Source organism: Phytophthora cinnamomi, assembly GCF_018691715.1.
Source record: "Phytophthora cinnamomi strain GKB4 chromosome Unknown Contig3, whole genome shotgun sequence".
Classification (NCBI taxonomy): Eukaryota; Oomycota; class Peronosporomycetes; order Peronosporales; family Peronosporaceae; genus Phytophthora; species Phytophthora cinnamomi.
In genome coordinates this window covers 565,244-582,353 of record NW_027150936.1, presented here as the reverse complement: position 1 = coordinate 582,353, position 17,110 = coordinate 565,244, and the positions used below count along the sequence as shown (strand labels likewise).

Genomic DNA, 17,110 nt, shown 5'->3' with positions numbered 1-17,110 from the left:
CTGTTGATAGCGTTCAGCCTCCCACTTCAGCAGGGTCTCATCACACGCTTTCTTGTCCGACTTCTGCACCGACCACCATCCCATACGCTCGCCGGGTAATAATCGCACTGTAGTAGCGAGTCGTCCGGGCATGTCTCCGTGCACTGCACTTATCAGCGAGTCATCGGCAGTATCTCCAATCACTTCATCGTCATCTTCTCCACTTGTAACACCTAACACCTTCACCGAGGCTTCTGTCTCTCTCCTCTTCAAGCACCGTCGTTATCACATCTTTCCTTGCTCGTTTTTCGTCCATTCTCTCTTGCCCACGAAAGCGTAGATACACTCCGTTTCAATCGCAGGATAGGCTACCTGTGGCAGCCCGATTAGGACCAACCCAGTCGTAGTTGGCGGGCTGCCTACTTTAAATGATCCGCGAAAGTAGCTCCTGGAGCTCGGGCGTGAGGCATTTCTTGTCCACCTTGGACTTGACGATTTTGTGAGTTGTTGGAAAACCTCGTATGTGTCAACATCGTGGCCCTACATGCACAGCTGGCAACGGTGTCGACAGTAGTGCGCTAAGTGATGTAAGTCTCCGCAGGCTGCACACGGCCCGTACTGGCGACATTTCTCGTCGCGGTAGCCACGGCTCTGGAGCCGATTGTCCCGGCCTTGGCTGCGGCCAGCTGGGTCACTCCTGAGTTGTCGGTTTTCTGACCACGCGCAGCTACCTTCAGCGGCGACTCATCGCCCCTTGGCGTTGGCTACTGCGAGGTAGTCGTCGCTGCCGTCTGACAAGTAGCTGTCACCCCAGTCTTCGCCAGAGCACTGTGAGTCGTCGGAGCCGTGTTCACTTCCATCGTCGCTGTTGCTGACGCCATTATATCGGTGGCGCGGGTGCTGCAGATCGCTCCGAGCGTCCCGCATGCTCCGTCCATGAAGTTCGGCGATTATGTCGGCGACAGATGCTTCAGCTAGTCTCACCCGAGGCATGTTGCGTGAGTCGTAGAGACGGCGCCCATAACCTCGTTCGCGTCGGTCACGATGGTTGTAGGCATCTCGCGAGTCGTCGCGGCGGCGGTCATCACGTCGGTGAGTGTCTTCCGAGCGTTCGTGGCGGCGCGAGTCGTCGCGACGCCTGTCATCACGTTGTCGAGAGGCATCACGAGCTCTGGAGTGAGACAGCGACGACTGGCGGGACGAAATGCGCTCGTCAATCTTCAATATCGCTTGGGTCATTTCCTCCAACTCATGGATATCCGCGATACACAGATGGCACAAACGCCGTTCGAGTTCCCGGTCGCCGCAGGTCTCGAGGAACCGCTTGACGTGGTCGCGTGCTTTGCGGCCGTTGCTCTCAAACCGGATTCCGGCGTTCCTGGCATAGCCATTGAGCCGGTTTAGGTAGTCGCAAACATGTTCCTTGTCTTCGCGCTTGGCTGAGTAGTAGCGAGTCTCCGCTGACTGGCTGAACTGGGAGCAATAGTATTTGATGAAGGCTTCGCTTAGAAGGCTCCATGTTCGCTTGGTCCTCTTGGGCAGTTGTCGGTACCAATGTAGAGCGCCGTCCCGAAGACTCAGCTCGAAAGGCATGCACCATTCATTGGGTGATGCTCGCTTCTCTTTCATCTCGTAGACAAAGGCGCGAAGCCATTGCATCGACTTGTCGCTCTTGTTCCTGGTGCCCGAGAATGCTTTGATCTGCCCCAGTGATCGATGTGTTGCCACGTCGATCCTTGGGGTTGCGTTCAGCAACTCGAATTCGGTCACTTCATAGATTTGATGCAGGTATTCGTTCGTCTGCGCCCTTTCATCACCGGTGAAGACTGCTTCTTCGTCTGACGAGTCGTCGGTAGACTGGTAGCGACGACTCTTGCTCCGTCCGGAACTGCTTCGCGTGCTTCTGTACGGTTTTGAGTCATCGGTGGTGCGTCTAGCGCGGTCCAAGTTGCCCGTAGGTGGTGGAGTCACCATGTGGGGTCTTGAAAGTACGGGGATCGCTCCCCAGACGCGCTAAACACCCTCCCAGTGGGGTTTGGCTCGGGTTTCGTGCTTTGTCCTTTTGAGTCGTCGGCAGCAGTACGCTAGCCGGGTTGACCACTTCGCGGGTCGCACGAGTCTTCCGCGAGTCGTCCAGAGTGAACGAGTTCATGCCAAAGGCTGTGCGGAGTCGCTTCTTCCATTTCCAGAGCTGCGCGCCCGCTTCGGCCGGCACCCAGCACTCCAGGGTCGACGGCGAAGGGTGCTCCAGAAACCGAAGCCCCAATGCTTTCAGAAATCGCTCGGTTTCCTTCACCACTTGTTCGATTGTCACGGAACTCACTGGGCGAGCCAACTCGTGACACAAATTGGCCCAGACCGCTCGGCGAGTCATCGTTGGCTTGAATAGCTCACCCCAGTCGCTCTTCCTCATCTCTTCGTAGAGGCGACCGAGAATCTTGTTGGCCGCCGGCGTGTCACAGTTGAGTGGCGGCCGGTTGCTGGAGGTTTGCTCGGTCACTTGCGTCGTCAGGACCGGTGACCTTGAGTCGTCGGCGGCGTCTTCAAAGTCTTCCAAGTCGTCATACGCTGGCCCTGGGCCATCCACATCATCCAGTTCATCCGCGAGGTTGCGCGTCACGGAGCGCGTGTCATCGTCAAGCTCAACCGCGAGGTTTCGCGACAACGAACGCGCCCGCGCTGCGTCCCGCAGACAGCACTGCATCTTCCGGAGTCTCGGGTGTCATCACCGCTGGCGCAGGCGCCTTCTCCTCCAGGCAATCGTCGTAGTCTTCATCCATTCCTTCGTCCTTGGCGTCTGATCCAGTCATCGAGTCGTCGAAGCTGACGGTTCGCTCAGCAATCGGGTCGAGGTGCGGCGTGATCAGGGCCGCAGTCGAGTCGTCGCCACGCGTTCCGCCAGTCTTCATTGGAGTTGCTGGTACCGCTGAACGTGATCCTTTCGCCATTTTCTTCTTTCTTCGTCTTTTATTTCTTTTTTTTTCTTCTTGGTTGCTCGTAAAGTCGATCGACCTGCAGTAGCACGAAACACAGAAGGTCACACCAATCCCGGCTCGCGGCACCAGTTGTCGTGTAGGAACACGCGCTAAATTATATATGGCACACTTTCCCCACCAACAACACCCACCGAGTCACCGAAGACTCAATGGGCTTGCTAGGGTTAGAACCTGAAGGCCCAGGAACTTTCCCGTGCACCGGGTTGATGTTTCCCCTGTGTACCGAGCTTCCGCTAGTCGACCGACGGAAGACTCAGCGTCACTAGCCACGAGCAAAGGCTAGCACGCTCACACACAAAATATATCTCGCAGGCCCTCAGAAGGAAGGGTCCCTGCCTTTACGGCGTGATATGAGGGTGCCGGAGCTATACTCCGGCGGGAAGAAATAAATGGAGTGCGCTCTCGCTCCTCCAGTTCCTGGCGACGACTCGTCGCTACGAATACACTGGCCACTAACTCTTGGCCCTGCCAGGGATGAACACACGCTACACTAGTAGATGTGCCCCGACAGTCATAATCCTACCTACCAGGTTTACCTTGAGCTGCAGGTCGTTCACTGCAGGCACCGGTGTCGCCCTTGCGTGGTTGGGAGGAAAAGCTGCTCTGTTATTGTTGCCCGAAGGCTTATCTCTTAAGTTTCCAATCGATCAATACAAATATCAAGTATAAATGCGTCCGTTTTGGACCGTCAATTGTAACCTACGACTCTTCGGCGCTTTCTCTGCGACGTGGCGGCGTTACCGACGACTCAAACGGCCGCTAAAACGCCACCGACGACTCGGGACAGGCGCCGATGACTCATAGTTTCGGATCTTGCCAGTAGGTTCGCACCGTACTTAGCGAGCTGCAACCGCCCGCGCTTAACTTGGGACCGTCGACGAGTCATCGTCACCGGCCTATTTAGGCCAATCAGCGATTGGGGGGGGTTGGTCCAATGACTGGCGATGGGTTGTGAATTGCCAGTCGACGCCGGCGCCTCGAGTTTTCTGCGCACCCTGTCTCCGCTGCATTTCTCGACACCACATGAGACAGCTCTTCACGGGAAGTACCACTGACAGTGAAGACACTATCAGTGCGAAGACGAAGCGAAAGTGCTTCGAGGAATAAGGTTGGGACACGCTGAAGTCGAGTCCCTATTACGAACTGTTGAGGAGTACAAAGACGTACCCTGAAGAGATTTCGCGGAGCTTCCGCAGGATAAGGGCATTCAGCACGAGATTGATCTCGTGCCGGGCACGAAGTACAGGTCACGCGGCAGTGGTCACTGCCGCGAGAACAAGTAAAAGCGATCGACGACTTCTTTGTAGTGGGTCTAACTTGACTCCCTATTTAGCTTACACGTTGCGCAACGTATGAGGAAGCGTAAGTACTTAGTAATTACTTAGGTTAATTATGTTTGAATACACAAATATAAGTTAAATAAGAAAGGATTCCAAGTGACTTAGATTAGGTAACATGAGAACTGTATTGTTTGTAAATTGATATCCCTCCTAAATCTGCTAAAACTGTTTATCATCTATGAAAGGCTGACAGCGGCTGGCTGTCAGAGCCCCGCTAATATGTGATGACTTGATTGGTAGAAAGATGCTGCTTTCACCAATAGATCTTTGGTAGGTGTGGACCACTCATTGTGGTGGTCCACTTCAATGTATCCATTGCGTGTCTTTACACCAAGGTGAGGAAGTATCCAAAACTTCTTTAACAGATAANGCAAACAGCGGTTATAATGGCTCAGGGTAACCTCATTCAATCTGTCGAGCTCAGGTGACGAGGGGATACAGTGCAGTACCTTGCTCGTGCAGCTTCTTCTCGTCCACGGTCGGATCCCGCGCATAGATCGTAGTCGTGGAGTTCAGGCGGATCTCGATCCTGGGAATGGGGCGGTCGTTCACGGCCATCAACGTGAACGCCTTGGCCACCAGGTACATGGCCAATGTGCAGCTGAACTCGGCCACTCGGTAGTCGCCCAGAATGCGCTGCCATCGCCTGGGGCGTGCCACGGTCGCGTCGTCCTCATCGCGAGGCTTCCATGCGGGCGGGGGCGTCATCACCGGCAAGAATTCGCTGGTCGAGCCACGCTCGAGGTCCAAGTTGCTGGTGGCTGAGGGCATGCCGTCGTCGCCGCGCTCAAAAGGAAGTGAGCATTGCGAGCGTGCGCACTTGAATCAGAAGCAGCTGACCCGCTACCGGCTACCAGAGAAGTCGGAACGGACTCACGTGAATAGAAATGATTGCACCTCTCAATCGATTAATCTATGCAAGACAACGTTTTCTGTCACGCGCTTGGTGCTGTCTTTCGAGGACAACTCAAAGGTATCCTGTTCGCGTGGGACTGCAACGGAGCCCCACCGTTTTTGCGAACGCTTGAGTCCCACACGCGAAGGACTTGCTGGCCGATGTCCATAGGCACCTTGAAAAAGGCTGTCTTGCGTCACCAGCGTCTTCTCCTGTATCACTGTCGCTGTCGCACAACATGTACATGTAATGCGCCATCTTGGCAAGACGATCATGCTGCTGCTGCTGCAAAGCGTACGCGCGCACTGCTCTGGCGCAGGGCATGGACTCGTCTCCACTGAGCCGGCCGCCATCGTCATGGTCCATGATCGCCGATGGCTGCGCTTGTGCGGGCTACAGCACAGCACAGCCTTGCGCGCCGAGACCTGCAATGCGGGGGCAATGCAACAACACAAAATTAATCGTGATTAATGCTGAAGTGATCCATTTTAATTAAGCCGAGTCGCGGCTGCGACTGCTAAAATCGACGATGCAATCGCTCGACATGTGCTTCAGCAGCGGCGGACGTGAGTCAAAGTTGCGGCGCCGCATCGGCTGCTGGTCGAGGTGCTCAATCCTCGCTTTCTTCGCCTTCTTCTAGGAAAATGCAGAAGATTAAAGTTGTCAATTCTCCTCCTTAGAATTCGTCCTGCTGATCTCTTACCGTACGACGCTCGTGGATCTCCTCCAGAGGCAAGCCCGCCGAATCCCAACTAAAGATCGACCCGTAGTTGTAGTTGAAAGCAAAAAGCGCAGACGCCACACCAATGACGCTGCCAGCCAAGATATCGCTGTAATTGTGCCAGTTGTCGATGCAGCGCGTGATGGAGACCCATGCAGCGATTAAGACCGGTGCGCAGCACATGAAGAGCATCAGGGACTTCTTGGCGCCGCGCAGTGTGGAGTTGCTGCGGTTCTCGCAGTTCAACCGCGATCGTCCTAATAGGTAAAGCTGTTGGCACGCCATCGTTAGCTGTTGCAATAGACACCCCTACACTAGGGGCAACTTACCGTAAGAATGAGCATGGTCGCCCACGCGAACGAAGCGTGGCCCGACGGAAAGCTCTTGCGGCCTTCCTTCTCGCCAGCAGCGTCCGTACACAAGTTGGTGACTCCATCCCAAACGACATCGTGGTTCCACTTGCACATGTCATAGAAGCTCGGACGAAAGCGACCAGTGATGTTCTTTGTAAACTGCGTCAGGAACGTGGCGAGAGCCATGGACTGGAAGAGGCTCAGCAGGAAGTCCCGCGTATCGTGAGCGATCACTCGTACTTGGCAAAACGCCGGCAGCGCGTAGTTCACCACGAGGTTGGTTCCTACTGGCAAGCAGATCCCCAACGTCAGCAGCAGCCACATCGGCACTGGGGTCGCACAGTGCATAACAACAGTTAGATACTTGTGTCTTGTTACGCAATCTGACATCTCCAGAATTCTATACCTTCCTCCTTGAGCTTCATCTCGTCGATGGACGGGTCAAGCGACCACGCAACTGCAGTAGCATTTAAACGCACTTTAATGCCAGGAATCGGGCGTTCGTGCACTTTGATTTTCGCAAACACAATCGCTAGCAGGTAAAGAACGATGGCGCTCCCGAACTCCAGCACTCGGAAGTGGCGGACGAAGCGTTGCACCGCGCCCTGGGGTGGCCGGATAGAACCAGCTTCGGCGATGTCGATGGGAGTATCGTCGCCGTCGTCAGTTGGGTTCCCGTGGTGCGGTACCCCACTCGTCGACGAGTGCATGACTGCGGGCAGCGACGGCGGCGGAGACCGAACCATCGTGGTGTACTCCGATTGGACATCGTCCTTCTCGCTCAACATCTTGACGCCGTTCGCAGCCATGCTTTGTGCCGCTGACTAATTGGGGAATGAACGGCTCCAACGTGTAGCGGCCGAGAGTAAACACGCCATCGGGTTGGCGGCAGATCGCAAGCTGCTATCTTGCATTCCGGCTTATGGATTCTCTGGTCTCCAGGTTGGTAATACATGTACTGTACAGTACGATTGTCAAAGGAAAGTAAGGAGCGAGCTTCGACACTCCACCGTTAGACACAAGATAAGTGCCTCGCCACTGTTCACTGCGAGCACGTTTAGCCCTATCAATAAGGCCCTGGTCTATAATAAGTAAAACCGTACTGAGATTCAAAGTAGGGGTAAGGTTAGTAGAATGGTCGAAGCAGAGCGTTTCGGAGTTCGTTCCCAAACGCCAACGTGGTCAGAACAAGTTCTGGGCATGTAATAGCAGTTCACACACTGGTGAGAGGCTCGAAGTGGTCCTGCAAGCCACATACAAGTGAGATCCGTCACACAGGGACAAATGCTGACTTTGTCTACCTGCGCAGTCCTACAGCAAGAGGCAGCGTGAGTTTGCCTCGCTGGGGCTTCTCTCGCAGCGCAATGCATCGGCAGTGATGTGGATAAAATTAGCATATGACCACACCAAAACCCGTTCTGCTAACCCCATACATAACGAGTCCAAATCCGGAACGAGTTTGAAAACTCGTTTCGAAACTCGTTCTGTGTCCGCATGCGAGTTTAGCCAATAAAAACGCAAGTTCGTTCGGAACGAATTTCAGAACTTTTATTAATACTTAAACCATAAGCTGGTTTAAGTACAGTACAGAGGCGGCGATCCGAATGCAGCTCTTGGTCTGTTCCTGCTTCTCCTTGGAACTCAGAGGCCGAATCCGCACACAGACCTTGGCTGAGTCCTGCTCCTCGACGCGTTCTCGACGATTGCTGTCCGCAGTCATGAACTCCACAAAAAGTCTTCACAGCAATCGCCTACAAATTGTGGGGAATGGAATGGTAGGACTCAGCAGAATGAGCAGTTGGCTGAAGACTGGCCATATTGTCGTTACCCTTCCAGGATGGAAACGTATAGCCATTTGTTTCGCGTGGAAGCTGCACAGAAATGCTAAAGTTAGAGGCTGTAAAAGTTCTGAAATTCGATTGTGATTGGCTGTCACACCCTGCGTACCAGTATCCTGGTACAATCTGATTCCAAACCTCCGACTTGAAAAGAAAGATCGAGCGAAGAGCTCCGGTTGTCATGCGGCGCTCCACGTCTCGCAGGTGAGCCCAGCGCCGCGATATTCGCGATCTACACGTCTTCTGCACGTACCAAACTGCCTCCGTGTTCCCTGCTCTAGTCGCTACTCCAGTTCTGCCTCTGCTGGCGGCGCCAGGTGCGTTGGAAACTCCCACCTGCGTTTTTTATTTCTTCCGTAATGACAAATTATAAATTATTGATATTTTCCTATTGTTTTATCGGTCCGACTCCAGTTCCGAGCGAGAGCGCGTGTTCGATAGTCTGCAGCGTCGACTGGCGGCGCAGAGCCTGAACGATCACAACACGGAGGAGGAGGCGTACGAGGAGAAGCGCAGCGTGCCGCAAGCTGCACGCCCCAATTCGGCTATTGCCGCTGTGGTGCCAACGACTGCGCTGTGCCGATTCTTCGTGTTGGGCAAGTGTCGCTACGGCAGTCGCTGCACTTTCTCGCATACGCTCCCGGCGCAGGTGAGCGAGTGTGCGGCGGACGAGGCCGACGGGTTGTCGGCGGCGGCGGCGCTTGTGGACTGCCCGTTCTTCCTGCGCGGCAACTGCAAGTACGGAGAGCACTGCCGGCTTCGCCACAATCCTGCCATGTTGCCGGGGACCTCCACCGCAGCTCACACTACTTCGAGAGCTGCGAGGTCCCCGGGTGCCGGTTATATGGCGTCGAACAACGCTCCAGCTAGTGCTGCGGCTACGAGCCGCGAAGACAACCAGCAAGATTTCACGTGTGGTATCTGCTTCGACGATATTGTCCAGTCTGGCAAACATTTTGGGTTGCTGGGTGAGTTTCTGTCTGCAGTGGGGGTACTAGGTCATGTGTCGAGACTGACTCAAGTCATGATGTGTAATGGATAGGCTGTGATCACTGCTTCTGCTTGGATTGCCTCCGTTCGTGGCGTCAGTCGAAAGATATGGAGCTGGAAGTGATTCGCGCCTGCCCAGCTTGTCGAGTCCCCAGCGACTTCATCGTGCCATCGCTCATTTTCTGCAAAGGTGAAGAGAAACGCAAGGTAGTCGAGGCGTACAAAAGTCACTTGGCTCTGCGCGAGTGTAAGTACTTCAACGGTCTCTTTGGTAGCTGTCCCTTCGGACCGCGCTGCTTTTACGCACATCGCGACGCTGAAGGCCATGACGTGAAGCACTTGGATCGTCCCAAGCGCTCAATGAAGCCGCGACGTGGCCGAAATGGTCGCCAAGGTGGTGATGCAGCACTGCAGTCCTTGCTGCAACAATACAGCCACCTTTTCCGCTTCTTTGAAGTTGCGGACTGGGACGACTTTGATCTGGTTGGTGACTTGTACGACTCAGATGACTCAGACGACGACTACTACGGTTTTTCGGATGACGAATTCGACTCAGATTAAGAACCAAGGCCGCCCAACGCTCGCGCGGCCAAGTTTATGGTTGGGTAGTTGTATTCACTGAATACTATTCGGAAAGCGAAAAGGAAATGCGATGGTATGGGGAGTAAAAAGAGAATCATTCAGAACGATCGACGACCGCTCTCATTGTGGAGCGCGATCATCACCATTACCAACCGCTTTTCGTCAGCGAAATCAAACCCAAAATGCTAACAAAACCTAGCCAAGATGCTGTTTCTGAAGCACGAGATATTATGGAATTTATTGAGTTCTTAAACGCCATCCTGAGTCACTTCCAGGGTCCCCTTACGCTCCTTCAACACGCGAACAGCCTCTTCCAAACACTGCACGCATATCACGGTAGAGTTAAAGCGCTGGTTGTGACCATCATTGGGCGCGAGACACCATTTACATGCTGGCCATTCAGATTTTACTGGAAGATTGGCCGCTACGAACTCGCGCCACAATGCCGGGTTCCGATTGCGTACTTCAGCACGGTCATCGACATGGGTTTGCTCCATAAATGCAGCTAGTTTTCTTCGCGCGATAGTTGCTACTTCGGTACTAGACTGTCGTCGGGGCAGGGCTTCCGTGGTGGTGTCAGAATGGCCTCGTCCAAAACTCTCAGACGTGCAGCTTCCAGGCGGTTCAACGCTCGTCGAAGGTGCTAGCGCATCACTTGTTGCTTCTGACATGAGATCGATAACGTTGTTGCTGTTTTCAGTTTCATCGATCGAGCCTGAGCTGTCTACTTCAATCACCTCTTCCTGGGACCCAGCAGCATTATCCACCGTCGCCAACGTTGAATCCTCGATCTCGATAACTCTGTTTGCAGTATCCATGGTTTGGTCGTCATCTTCTTCCTTTGACATAAGTACAGTGACAAGCTCTTCAGCAGTAGTCTCCGTTTGGTCTTTTATTGACGGGGAGGCTTGGTCGACGTCTTCAATTATACGATCTGCTGCTTCCTTGCCAGGGCTAGTGTTATCTTGACCCATAATTTGATCCCCATCGGCTTCTTTCGCGTCAAGAGCCGTAGCTACCTCCTCAGCGGTGATCAATTTGTCAGGGGTCTCGGCAACTTCAATGTTCACATCCGCACTTGACAATGAAAGCTCTTCAACTAACGGGTTATCCGACAAAGCCTCACTCGGTTTCTCTCCTGTTTGTGTCATTGATTTACTTCCAGCGGTTCGAGCCTCCAAAGCCGCATCTTTTCGCCTAGACAGCAGGTCGGAGATTTCTGCGAGCTCGTCCTCGGGAATCGCATTACCCTTAGTGTGGAGCACCCTCAAATTCGGGAGCGCAGCTAGAGCTGATGCGGAAAGTTGTGTTACTGCATTCCAACGAATATCCATGGTTTTCAGATTTGGCAACGCGTAGGTTGGTACCGCGTTTATGTTGTTGTGGGCTAATCTCAGCTCTTGCAGCTGAGTTAGTCTGCCAACGCACGCAGGAAACTCAACCAAGCCATTTTCTGATACGTCAAGTTTTTGCAGAGCTTTGAGGCGGCTCATACCAATTGGAAGTTCCGTGAGCTCATTTGCGCTGATATCCAACGACACCAACTTATTTTTCAGCAGTACAGCACTTGGAACGAATCCCAACCGAAGACCACGTAATGTCAGCGACGTATCTTCAGAATCTCCGACTAGAGAAAGGACTCCCTCGCTCGATAATTTATCATCACCGAAGGTGTTGCATGCAAATACCAACTGCCGCTTTTCCATTTCAGCGGAGATTTTTTGTGATCTCTCAACCGATGGTTCTCCAAACAGAATTTCCAGACCTACTACAAGCCGCCAAGTCTCTAAGAGGAGTGGTTCTGCTTGCATTTCACTTTCGAGCAAACTTGACACTGCCTTCATATTTCTTAGCCGCAGTTCCACCGCAACTAAAGCTTGCAATATCTGGGAATGCTGCGTTTTCACCCTACCGAGGCATTTTCGTAAGCTCGCTCGTGCGGCGAGCAACTCCCACTCGTGCATTGCGACATCTGCACATAACAAGGTTGAGACAATGGTAAGTGTGACGAAACCCTAGCAATCCACTTCAAAACTCAAGTGTGCTCGTACCTGAAAAAGCAAGCGAGAACTCCGACGACAGTGCCAGCGAATCGGTGAATGAGGCATAAAAATGAGTCTTTTCCGGACCTGCTACTGCAGCAAGACATAGCCGGAAGAGCTCCAGATTGGCATCATATGTCATCAAACAATGGCGCTCCGGATAAAGGCAATCACACACAGCGTCTTCGACAGCATTTTTCTCCATGTCATCTTTGATTCGTTTGGACGTTTGGCGTAACATCTCAGCCTCCACACTCATTTCAATTACATACTTGTGAAACAATTTTGTCAAGTTCGCTTGGTGCTCCCTCCATTGTAAGGTGTCTACATCGTCCTGCTGAAGTAAATCCACTTCAAATACAAAACGTTGCATCCATGAGAGCTGCCGTGCTTCGAGGGATAAGCAACCAAAGTAAGACGAGCTCAGAACCATTTGCAATCCGTCGATGGCGGCGGATGGTTCCAGCAAGATGCCCATCAAGAGACAGATATCCAATGCCACATAAATATCTGCGCGCTCTTTCGGCTGCTGACCTAAGAGTTGTTCTTGCGTAGCTTGACGGCACAACAGTGTGAACTGGTCCATCCATGCAGCCAGCAAAGCATCCAGCAGCGCCTTCAGTGCACGTGCTTTCGATATGTTACTAGTGTCGTGCATAATATCTTGAATAAATTTCTCCACATTGTCGATATCAACATCCAAAAGACCCGCTAGTCGTTGCATAACACTGGGAAACGCCTTATCCAATGCATTTACAAGCGCTGGATACTGACGGCAAGCAAATAAATAATGATGGAGAGCCTCCGGAAACTGAGCTTTCGAGCCCTGATTCATCATCGTAAGCATTAAACGATGCACGTGTTGCTCGCTGCTTGGCTTAGATGCCATTATTTTCGCCGCAGTCAACGAAGCTGCAGGAAACTGCTCGATTATGCTCATCTTGTCGTTGAAAAATGTTCTCAGAGACTCGTCTCTCTTAGCCTCGTCTTGAAAGCCAAATAGAAGCATCCAATTACTCAAAAGAACATCGCCGGCTTGTGCGCCATGACATTTGTTCTGATACATACGAAACGCGAGTTCATACGCCACCAAAGCTCGGTCGAAGATTTCTTCTTCAAGTTGGGTGTAAAGGCTCGCGAGGGATTCGATAGTATACGACATTCTTTTGATCGGGACACTTTCATAACTGTTCGCAGCTACCCAGTACTCAATCACTTTGGGCAGCTCGTTGAAAAGCAAGGCATGGGCGAGAACTAAACACATTACGATGATTTCATCACCGCGTAATTGGTCACGCACCATTTTAGACCATTCGAATTCCGAGGTGGAATCACCAATCTGCAATAGCGCCGAAAGGAGCTCGAGAACGCGCCTTGTGGCGCCAGCACGCCATAGTTTAATACACAGATGAAAACATATTGCCGTCAACAAAATAGACAGATCCTTCTTGGGACTTAAGTTGGAGGCTGGTCCATCTTCACCCTGATTCACTCGAGCAAGATGCTCAAGTAGTCTCCAATATATACCTTCTGCCATGCCCACTGAATCGAAGTCATACGTCGAGATGTAATGTAGCCATAGCGCGTGAGAGCTTGGAAGAAATTGGACGGCTTGCTCTACCATATCAATTTCCGTCTGTTTGTTTGCAACTTGCCCGCACAGATGAAGATATAACAGCCACAGTGCTTCACAATACGCGTTGGCTTCGACTTCTAAAGCTCGAGAAAGTGTATGCAAGCATCGCTTCAGGTTTGACTCCTCGATATTCAGCTTGCGAGGGGCACCGTTGCGGTGCACCGTATTGAGCTCTTTACACAGAAACACGAGCTGCTGCTGCAAGCGAGCATCGTCAGAAAGGTTTGCAGCTTCGTCGCTGTAAGCATAAAACGAACGTATCCATAAGAATCAAAAAGGAAACGCATTACCTCCACAGCAAAATTACGTACCTCAATCCAACATCAAGCTCAAGGTGGGAGATAGCCAAAAGAAGCCACGCATCAGTATCGTTTGGATCCTCCTCCACTTTTGTTTGTAATGAGACGCCATTCACATTTCTGGATTCGACATCGTCAAAATAACGGGTATCTCCAAGAGCAGGAAGCTCCTCTGGAACATCGAGCAGTAGGAAATCATCTTTGTTTTCTTCAGCGCCATCATCTGTTTGTTGAGCTTGTTGCCCCACGTCTAGCTCTGGTTCAGTTGCAGGCAGCGTAGAATTTATGGCATTTGTACCAAGATCTTTTTCTGTCTATGTTCGATTAAAAAAGCGTCAAATCAGTAAGCGGGTGAGTATCCATCGTGTAAGAGTCGGCACTTACCGCTACGGAATTCTGGGAAGTGCATATCACAGGCCATTTAGTCATGATTCGCCCTCGGAACTCAGCAAAGGCAAGCAGCAATTGGTCCATTTTATCCATTTGCAATACGCTTCCATCCTTGTCATCAGCGCAGTCTCCTATACTGTCGTTAATCTTGCTCACCACTGGTTCATAATCTTTTTGGTGATAATTAGAGCAGTTTTTGTCGTTGCAGACTCCGTTCAGTTCATAGTGACACAAAATCCTGCATGGAAAACACCAACGTTAGAAATCCCACAATATCGAAGTCAAGTGCGCAGTACGTACTTCATTGGATCAAACTTCTTTGCAACAGCTGAGTGGAGCGAGCCGGTTTCCCTTAGTTGCTTTACAACGGAATTGCTGGTGACCGAGAATGGCTTAGCGTACTTCGCCGAATAAAAGTGGCCACTGGAACCACGGTGATGATTGACTTCATCCAGTCTTAGAGATAAAATATTGTTTGGTGCGCTTTTCTTCGCTTGATCGCAGAGCCATGCTTCCATCTTATCGAAAACGCTGGATATTTGTCCGTACGACTGATAAGGGAACCGTCTCTTATAGCTGCTCGTTGATCCCTTAAGGTTGACTCCAACGCAGGCGGAAAGTATAGTTGAGAGTGTAAAGGAGTTAGGCGACAGCAGGCAGTCGCCCAGCAAACTTGTCAAAAACTGTTTTTGCCGTCGCTTGTAGATAACCGCTGTACTGCCTGTACCCTTTCTTTCCATCCATAGTGAGTCACACACATCGACAACAACTTGCTTCTCAACATCGAGAAGTGCCTGGATATGATCTACAGCATGACGTCGGGTTATATACACACGATGGCTGTGGCACAGAGCATCGGACAAGAACACAAAGCCTACCCGCATCAGAAGTGGAAAACGTCGAGATCTTTAGGAATTGCCGCCCTGGTTGCCAACAACCAACACCTTGTTGTCTATTGGACGACGGTGGATTCATAGGTCGTTTGCTTCCAACGGCATTCACGCTCGCTAATGAGAGCTCCAGTAACGAGTTGTCAATCACTTCGTATAATCGCTTCCCAGTGTAGTTGTTAAACTCTTGCTCCAGCTTTTCTCGTGACATTACCTTTAAGCACACATTTTCATTCAAATGCATTAGATACAACAATAGCTCAGATATTCGGTATTTATCACAGCTTGAATAGTTACCGTTCCCGTCTGCGCGAGGTGGCGCAATGCAATGCGAAAGCACGCAGCCCCAGCGAGTTCTGGAGTCGCTACATCTAGATCCGCTCCCGCAGCAACTACACAAAAAATGTCATGCACATGGTTCGTCAGCTCAGCTCTCGATCAAGCCCAACAAGCATCCCACAAGCAGGATCTCACAAGGGTGCATATCCGGAGCAACAGCAGCGATCTCTTCTGCGTTAGTCCCCACAGCAACTTTCTTGCTCGGTGGGTCCTCGGTTGTCTCTTCCACTCGCTTGCGCTTACTCGCTTGAGATCGTTCGGCATTTCTCGCGAGCAGCTGCTTCAGGTTCCTGGCCAGCACACTCGCCGCCTGCTCCTGCTTCTGTGCAATCGGTAGTAAAGCAAACCCGTTAGCACTCCAACTCACGTAATTATTATGAGGCTTTCACTGGTTTTATGTCGCCCACAGACCTCTTGTGCCGCCTGCGCTCGAGCCTGGAGCTCCTTCAGCTCCTTCTTTCGAGCCAGAGCCAGCGCTGCAATCGCGGCTGCAGCCTTCGCCTCCTCATCTTCGCCCTTTCGGTCGTCAGTTGCGGGGGGTTCCGGCTCGCTCATCGCTGCGTTCCCCGCGTTTCGCTCGCCCTTCGATTTTTTGGCACGTTGAAGCTCGAGCAGCTTCAGGAGCTTCTCCTGGCGCGCCATCGACTGTTGACGCTTGGCAATCCACTGCTGACGCTCCTCCTTCAGCTTGCGCATACGCTGGGCGGCCTTCTGTGCCGCGTCGGAGGCTACAGAGCCCTCGGCGGCGGCCGCCGCGGCGCTCGCCTCCCGCCCGACCTCCATCCGCATTGACAAGTGCGGAATCTACTCCGTTGATGTGGTGTACACGAAGTTCGGAGTGATGGTCGTCGACTTTTCAGCCAATCCGCGATCGCAACCTTTCACCACCAAGATCGCGCTGGCAGTCACCAAGATCGAGCATCAAGAGCATGTCGGGCGTACAGGTCGTGGCAGGAGGCAACCCGCGCAAGGGCGCGATGGACGTGGACGAGCGGGATCAATGCATCCGCGGTGAGCTGGCCGGAGATGACGGAAGGGGCGGAGAATGAAGCGAGCTGATACTGTATGCGTTAGATATCGTGAGCTGGTTCCAGCGCAAGGCGGATCTCGAGCCTGCAGTGGAGAAGAACGCTGGTAGGGCGCTTGGTAGTAGCGGTTTGACAGTACCGGGCAAGGGATTTCTCATTGTGGGTTCGGTTCTGGGTAGATATTGAGGCGTTGGAGAAGACGCTGGGCATGGAGATTCCGGAGGTTTGTGCGTTAAAAGCATTATGGAAGCACGAGGGCCGCTAACGAATGGATCACTGGTATTGTAGGAGCTACGCAGCTTGTTGACGACACAGAGCGGAGGAATCTGGTTCGATGACTACAAGGTTGGGAGTTTTTTTTTTCTAATGGGGGCATTGATGTTGACGCTTGACGTTATGCTGTTCTGTCCGTGTGCTGCAGTCACTGTCGGCCAATGTAGGTTTGAGCCGTGATAAAAGTTGGCATCGGTTTTACTGACACTGTTGATGTTCTTACTGTCAGGACATCATCAACAATGCGGAATCACTTGGGTCTATTAAGGGCTGGGACTCGGCGTACATTCCATTCGCCGCAAATGTTGATGGTGGGGCGCTCATCACAGACACAAGCGCCAGAAACGCTGTCTTTGAGTTTAATGAAGACGGAAAAGGTGATCGGCCACTTGCACCTACACTGCTCGAGTACCTCGAAAAGTACCGAAACCGACTGCTGTCCGGTAAGTTCGACTTCGTGGAGGACGTCGGACTGGTTGAACGCTCGCGCAAGTAGCACAACGAATTTACACAAGAACT

The 17,110-nt window shown here is 52.2% G+C and overlaps 5 protein-coding genes across 5 annotated transcripts; 2 read left to right on the top strand and 3 right to left on the bottom strand.

The window, feature by feature from the left end:
* Positions 1 to 4,735: 4,735 nt before the first annotated feature.
* Positions 4,736 to 5,086, bottom strand: IUM83_09176 (phosphatidic acid phosphatase; the record flags this gene model as incomplete). The annotated part of the gene is made up of 1 exon (XM_067933599.1): positions 4,736 to 5,086. The coding sequence occupies one exon, from the start codon at positions 5,084 to 5,086 to the stop codon at positions 4,736 to 4,738; it is 351 nt and encodes a 116-aa protein (XP_067800027.1).
* Positions 5,087 to 5,702: 616 nt separating this feature from the next.
* On the bottom strand, positions 5,703 to 7,093 carry IUM83_09175 (Phosphatidic acid phosphatase; the record flags this gene model as incomplete). Its single annotated transcript, XM_067933598.1, has 4 exons — positions 5,703 to 5,846; positions 5,914 to 6,201; positions 6,261 to 6,613; positions 6,691 to 7,093. The coding sequence occupies 4 exons, from the start codon at positions 7,091 to 7,093 to the stop codon at positions 5,703 to 5,705; spliced, it is 1,188 nt and encodes a 395-aa protein (XP_067799991.1).
* Positions 7,094 to 8,303: 1,210 nt separating this feature from the next.
* Positions 8,304 to 9,673, top strand: IUM83_09174 (Makorin-like protein; the record flags this gene model as incomplete). The annotated part of the gene is made up of 4 exons (XM_067933597.1): positions 8,304 to 8,326; positions 8,404 to 8,439; positions 8,537 to 9,090; positions 9,165 to 9,673. The coding sequence occupies 4 exons, from the start codon at positions 8,304 to 8,306 to the stop codon at positions 9,671 to 9,673; spliced, it is 1,122 nt and encodes a 373-aa protein (XP_067799992.1).
* Positions 9,674 to 11,534: 1,861 nt separating this feature from the next.
* Positions 11,535 to 16,079, bottom strand: IUM83_09173 (SCN circadian oscillatory protein (SCOP); the record flags this gene model as incomplete). Its single annotated transcript, XM_067933596.1, has 12 exons — positions 11,535 to 11,542; positions 11,607 to 11,666; positions 11,746 to 11,829; positions 13,522 to 13,610; positions 13,684 to 13,985; positions 14,056 to 14,299; positions 14,362 to 14,389; positions 14,789 to 14,866; positions 14,940 to 15,165; positions 15,249 to 15,343; positions 15,426 to 15,612; positions 15,702 to 16,079. The coding sequence occupies 12 exons, from the start codon at positions 16,077 to 16,079 to the stop codon at positions 11,535 to 11,537; spliced, it is 1,779 nt and encodes a 592-aa protein (XP_067799996.1).
* Positions 16,080 to 16,219: 140 nt separating this feature from the next.
* IUM83_09172 (Ubiquitin family protein) lies at positions 16,220 to 17,087 on the top strand (the record flags this gene model as incomplete). Its single annotated transcript, XM_067933595.1, has 6 exons — positions 16,220 to 16,301; positions 16,365 to 16,424; positions 16,498 to 16,541; positions 16,607 to 16,663; positions 16,740 to 16,754; positions 16,821 to 17,087. The coding sequence occupies 6 exons, from the start codon at positions 16,220 to 16,222 to the stop codon at positions 17,085 to 17,087; spliced, it is 525 nt and encodes a 174-aa protein (XP_067799997.1).
* Positions 17,088 to 17,110: the final 23 nt, after the last annotated feature.